The following is a 6,477-nucleotide window of genomic DNA, read 5'->3' as shown; positions in this document are numbered from 1 at the left end:
CAAAAACCTTTTCTTTTCTAGTGGGGAGGCAGCTGAAAGTGTGGAAATATGAAGTGACTTACCAAAGTTGTGCTACATGTCACAAGGTCAACCAGGAATACAGTCACTGAACATTAATTTCTAGATTAAGTTTTAGGTTATGTTGCTCCTTTTGAACAGGATCATGTCCATTAATCTGTGATAAAACTCTTTCCACATTGAGAAAAAATAACACAATCTAGTTGTCCTTTGAGATTTTAGCATTTGTGAAATAGTATTTTATACATATCAGGAAATAGCACCAAAGTGTGTTTGAGGTTCAAACCCACCTAATGACCAAGGGGAGGGGGTGGGGGCATCAAAGTTTAGAAATTTTATTCCTGGCTCTGCCAGCAAAATATTGCGTTACCTTAGGCAAGTCAGTTAACTTCTCTTATTTTAGTTTCACTATCTGTAAAGTGAGGTGAGTTAGGCTTAACCACCTCACAGGGATGCTGTGAGGATTAATTAATTAATGTTTGTAAAGCACTTTGATATCCTTGGATGAAAGGTGCAATATAAATGCAGAGTGTTATTATAAAAAGCTTACAGCTAATAGAAACTTGTAAATTGCTGAAATGCTGTGTGAGCAACCACAGAACTATTTAACATCTGTGCTTAAGGTTCCATACCTCTAAAACAATATCAATTATTCCAAATAATATCATTTTAGAAGGAGGAGGATTCTCAACCACAAAGGTGGCCTGCTTGCCTCCAATTGCAGGACTCTCTCAACAACCCCTGAAACCTGGGCTGGCTTTAAAACTACTGCCCTTTCTTCCAGGGATGGTGAGAATGTCACTTAGATGTTATCCATCATTGTTAGATATAGCTATAGATATATATGTAAAATTTAGATCAACCCCAACTTACTCTTTTCCACTCAGAAGTCTGTTGGTATCTTCCCAGAAGTGAGAGGCTGGGGCCAGGAAATTGGGTATTGATAAGTATCTGTAGTATAAAGAAGCACTGAAGAAGACTGGGCTTTAGTCCTGCTCTGCCTCTGGCTACTCCGTAATCTGGAGCAACTCACTTACCATCTCTGGACCTCAGTTTTCTCATTTGTAAAATGGAGATAAAATACACTGTGAGCTCCCTGTGGGCCAGGGACTGTGTTTGCTCTCGTAACCTTGTACCTACCCAAGGGTTTAACACTTAGTAAGCTCTTAATAAATGCCATAATTTGCATTACTTTTCTAAAGAAATTGCTTACTGGGCACAATCTTGCACCAAATGATTTCTAATTTTGAATTTCACTAAAGGACTTGCAGCTAATAGTTTTCCTTTTCCACGATGTGATAAATAAGACAATGTGAATGGGAGTCCATCCAAAACACAAGAACTTCTACATTTTGATACTCTCAACTTTTATGACATGGGACCCACACTTCAGGACAATATAAGATGAAATAAGTTCCCTGAACTTGGCTAGAAGCTCTCTAGATTTAGGGCTAATAGGAGTGGTTTGGGCTCTAGAATAAACTACACCCAAATTCTGCACTTACCCTGTAGAGAAATGTGAATTAGAGTGCTGACCAAGAAAGAGCACAGGTTTAAAACCTGTCTACTTCGAATCATGAGGAGAAACCAAGCTTTAACAGAAAAACCCTGAAGCTATACATCTTCACCTCACTCTCTCATCAGAGGAAGAGAGTGGCCTTAGGCTGCATTTTCACTCTTTTAAATGTGTTATAGGCTGACTCATACACTCATCTAGCTTCTTGGGGCCTGAGGTTTTCAGCTGAGACTGGAATCTTTGGTCATGGAGACAAAACCTCTGTTCCTAAGGGAGTTTGGGATTTTAAAGTCTCAACTGGGAGTGAAAGGAAAAATCTACTGTTCCCAGAACAAGAACAAGGGGTGGGGTAGGAGGCGGGCCAGAGGCAATTAAAAGCGTGGCAGGTAGCAAGACCTGCTCTGGCTCCTCCTGCAGCCCAGTGAGGGAGAAGGAAATACCACAGGCCCCCAGCTTCTGTCAGGTCCTGCGTGACTGGCTGAAAGAGAGACAGCAGCAGAAGGATGGGCTGCCTTCCCATCATCCCCACCCTAGAACTGCCTGCCTGGTGTCCATCTCCACTCTTTGGCACCATGCAAGTGAGGAACAGCCGACCCCTGAGCCACCATGCCATCCTGGATTAGGTGGTTCAGCACCAGATAAACAAAGCATCCACTTTGAAGTAATTCCACTGGAAATGGGCCACTGTCCAGTGCTTATCGCTTCACCAGTGCCCTGTGCCAGGCCACTTCATCTTCCTCCCATTCTGCTCTCATCAGAAAGAATCTCCCAAAACTCAGGTGTTCTGACTGCAGAGAGAAGGACTCACTCAACCTGGCTGTACTTGAACTTGATTCTCTATCTCTCCCACAGCTGCTCTCTATAAAATTCCCTGTTTTCAACAAAGTAGCAAGAGGAGGCTCTGGTCAGTGTCAGAATTGGACAGAGTTTGCTTTGTTTTCCTTTGTTTTTCAGCCTCGACAATTGGGGCCTACCTAATTACCAGATTCCATGAGATGACTCAGATTTCATCAGTGGGAAGGCAGTTATCTTAATGACCTGGCACAGCATTTTTTCATTGACTAGTCTAATAAAGATCTAGAAAGACACAGCCTTAAGAAAAAAATTGGCAATCTCACTGGAGATGAAATTTGTCATTTATTTCAACTGTGTTTGAATTTTCATTTCAAAAGCTAATTGAGTAACCAGGCTCAAAAAAACAGAACTATGTACTTGTACAACCACAGTTATCCTTTAACTAAATTGACAGAGATATGCATTTCATATTACTTCCAGTGTCTTAACAGGTGTCATCAGTACCAGTGTTCTCTCAGCTTAACTATGCCCAATTTTATTACATGACTAAAATATAATTAAATTAAAAATACTCAAACAGAAATAACATTGAATATGTTTTGGTCACCTGCTGTTATTTTAAGGCTTGATTTAGCCAAGGGTCTGATTTATGGGTTAGGCAGCCCCCAAATTTTTCTGCTGTCTGCCCATAACAGGCCTATTCATGTATCACAGGTCGATTTTTCTTGATTCACGTATGCAATTCTTTGGGAACCATCCTACAAATAATGACTAAAAACTGAGTTTTGAGACAATACATTACCATTATTTGACTTCAGTTTGAAACCGCAGCATATTAAATGAAAGGCATCATTCTCCCTTTGTAACCTCTAGACTGTAAGCTTGTAATGGGCAGGGAATGTGTCTATCGACTCTTCTGTACTCTCCCAAGCACTTAGCACAGTGTTCTGCACACAGTAAGCTCTCAATAAATGGTACTGATTGATTAATATAACTCTGACCAATTTGAAAGATGAATGATTTAACCAAGACATTGTTCATCACTTCCACAGTTAGATCAAATACATGGTCTATTTACTTGAGCACACATTACTTTGTTTCTTACTCTAGTGGTGTGAACAGATTGTAAGCTCCTTGAGAGCAGGGATTGTGCCTACCAACTCTCTCATCAATCAATCAACTGTATGTATTGATTGCTTGCTGTGTGCAGCACACTGTACTAAGCAAGCAATCAATACATACAATTGATTGAAACGATAAGAAATGATTTTCTTTAACAACTGAAGTGTGCATTGTAACCTTCCTAAAAGTAATTTGCTAGTGCTACTATGCACTCTAACAGTAAAAGGAAAACATATTAAAGATAAAAATATTTAAACTACATCTAAGTGCTTCTAACAAAGCACAGATAAGGCATGGGTGTTTTCTCCTATACTCTCTTCACTAGGGACATTATTTCAAACTGAGGGTATTTAATAACATGTAAGTTCTACTCACAGTAAAACTAAATGGCAAGACAAGTGGCAACTTCACGCAGCATTCAAGTAGAATCCCTGATATTATTTGAAAACACTAATTTGAAAAAGTAAAAAAGAAAGTTTCTGTTTTGAATTCAGTACGTACCCTGTATGTGGGACTTTGGCTTTAAATTCTGATAAGGCACATGAACCTGTTGGTAGTTTTTTAATTGGTGTCACACACCTCCAAATTGGTTGTGAAAACAAATCTGCAATTGTGACATTTAAATAAAAAATGAGCCATCTCTATAGTCTTAGCACTTGAAATTACTGGGTGAAGCTGGAAAAAAATTTCAGAAATTACTATAAATTGAACATTTACTTTTTTTTGCTAAAGAAAAATGCAATATAGTCTTAGGGTGCAAAATCACTGTGAATGCCATTAGTGTTGAGCTGATTAAAGCTTCACTTGATACAGAACATTCTTGCCTCCTTGGGCTCACAATGCCGTCTCAAAAACAATCAATCCTGGCGAAGCATCCCTTGAAGTGGTGCTAGTCGTTTGACCATTCTGGGTGACTTCTGGGTAATTCCTTCTGAAGTACACCTAAAAAAGAAAAATATAAGCACAAGGGCACTTTTAGCTCAGCACTATTAGGCACTGATTCAATTCAAAAGTCACTGCTTTTCAACAGTTCTAGGGTAATCTAAAAAGGTGTACTAGTTAAGGCAGAGTTTCAGGATGGTTACTCGTTCCATTGAGAAATTAGGGTCATTACAGTAGGATCTGCGGCAGGGTGGGGCTCAATCCCATACAACCTGTAGATCCACCTCTGTTCCAATCATTCAGATGAATAGATGTATTTTATCACTGCATTAAATTGATAAGTAAACTCATTTTACTGGCTCAAAACATGGTGATGAATTAAAAACGGGATGACAAAGAGGCTGTGAAAGCTAACATCTGCACAAGGATTTCTCATTTTCCCACATAAAATGAATACAATGGCTATGGATGTTAATATCAGCTTGTAATCCCTATATTTTATAAACTATGATTGACAAGCATTGAAACTCCGGGGCACACGTATGAAATTTCCTGGCATTTAATTTGTGCTGCAAAGCAGTTATAGGACCTATAAAAATGTGATCTGAGGATACTGCACCACAATAATGAAAAGAGAAGCAAAAGCTTTAACAATGACTCAACCAAGCAACTTCTCTAAAATGTAAGATGATACCAAATAATAGGACAGTTCTTTGCCTGCCCTTTGAGTTCTTGAATTCTACCAATTTCTAGCTGAACTAGAAGAGATACAGGTTTCCTGATAAATGTATAATCAGAACATAAAGGAAATGAAATGCTGTCAAGTTTCACTGTCCCACAATCATCAGTTTTTAGTAGCTGTATCATATCTCTGTTCCGTGACAGATGCACATAACAAAATGGAATAATGTCAAGATTTGTGAGCTCTTATCTAAAAAAATGCTTTGGGGGTGAAAAAGGACTTCAAATGTAATTTTTTCAAAGAATATGAAAAGTTTTGTTTGAGTCTTTAAAACAGAAAAAGCACCATCTAGCTAAGGCTGACACGAGTCAAAAGCTAAGTCCCATATTACCACTAACCTGAACCTTTTGTATGAAACATGCCTCTTTAGGTATTTGTGAGTGCTATCAACACAGTCATATTTGGGGATATGGGACTTTATATGCAACCAAGAATGTTGTAAACATCTGGTTTAAAAACAAAGAATCCAATGGTGTGTAGGAAACCTAAGTATCACGTGTTGTTTTCTGTTTCCTCTTTGGGGGCATACATGCTCATCCTAACAAAATCTTTCCTTGCAAAACATATTATTTGATTTAAGGTAAATGTAAGTCTATCCCCACTAAAAGCTGGATATAGTTTTGGCAACCTGAGCTATTTCATTATAGCTTATTATTCATTAATAGATTTCTCATGAAGAATAGAAAAACGTGTTTCTTTACCAAACAGAAATTAATAAGAATCCTTGAAAAGCGCAAATGCTGTAGTGAGAGGCCACCTCAGTAATGCAAATGCAGGAGAAACCTTCTTGGATTTTCCTTATAAGGCCTGCACAATTTCACCACAACTTCTTCAAAGTGGCTCCTACTGTAATGAGTGAGCGATGAATGATTTGGGAGTCCCAAATCGCTGCTGATTTGGGTTTATCAAAACAGACTTTTAGATGGTTTAAGGAGAAAGTCAGCAACACAGGAGTAAATAGCTGAATTTCCACTGTTCACCGGGCACGATACCATTACTAAAATAAACATGCTGCCCTCCAAGAAATCTGGTGCAGACTCGAGTAATACTCCTGAAACTAATGATTGCCAGATGCCTTAATCGCCAAGATGGGCAACGTCTCTTAAAAATGATTAACCTGGACTGGCATTTGGTTTGTTATGGAATCTCCATAAAGAGGGGAGAATTACAAAAGGCTGACAGTGGATCAGTAACCAGCGCAAACTCCAACGAGACTCAACTGTCTTGGTAAAAGACCTTAATTCCAACGTTAAACACAGCCAGAGAGCTCCAGTCCCACCTCTGCTCCATGACTCAATGCTGACCTTGGACAAGTCACTTAACCTCTCCTTATTATAATTGCTTCATCTTAAAATGGCATAGTAATAGTGGCCTATGTTACAGGATTAATCAGAGGATGAAA

General features: G+C 38.8%; 1 protein-coding gene across 3 annotated transcripts in view; it reads right to left on the bottom strand.

Moving 5' to 3' along the window:
* Positions 1-3,599: 3,599 nt before the first annotated feature.
* ABCC4 (ATP binding cassette subfamily C member 4) overlaps positions 3,600-6,477 on the bottom strand; it is a 228,512-nt gene continuing 225,634 nt past the window's right edge. For 2 of the 3 annotated variants that reach the window (XM_038759284.1, XM_038759286.1), the window contains one exon: positions 3,600-4,393. In XM_038759284.1, the coding sequence (XP_038615212.1) occupies positions 4,286-4,393 (108 nt within the window). In that variant the 3' untranslated portion in view covers positions 3,600-4,285. The remainder of the gene's footprint in view (positions 4,394-6,477) is intronic. The other variant, XM_038759287.1, reaches the window with a different exon arrangement.

Source organism: Tachyglossus aculeatus, chromosome 17 (assembly GCF_015852505.1).
Source record: "Tachyglossus aculeatus isolate mTacAcu1 chromosome 17, mTacAcu1.pri, whole genome shotgun sequence".
NCBI classification, from domain to species: Eukaryota; Metazoa; Chordata; class Mammalia; order Monotremata; family Tachyglossidae; genus Tachyglossus; species Tachyglossus aculeatus.
This window is presented reverse-complemented; position numbering and strand designations above follow the sequence as displayed.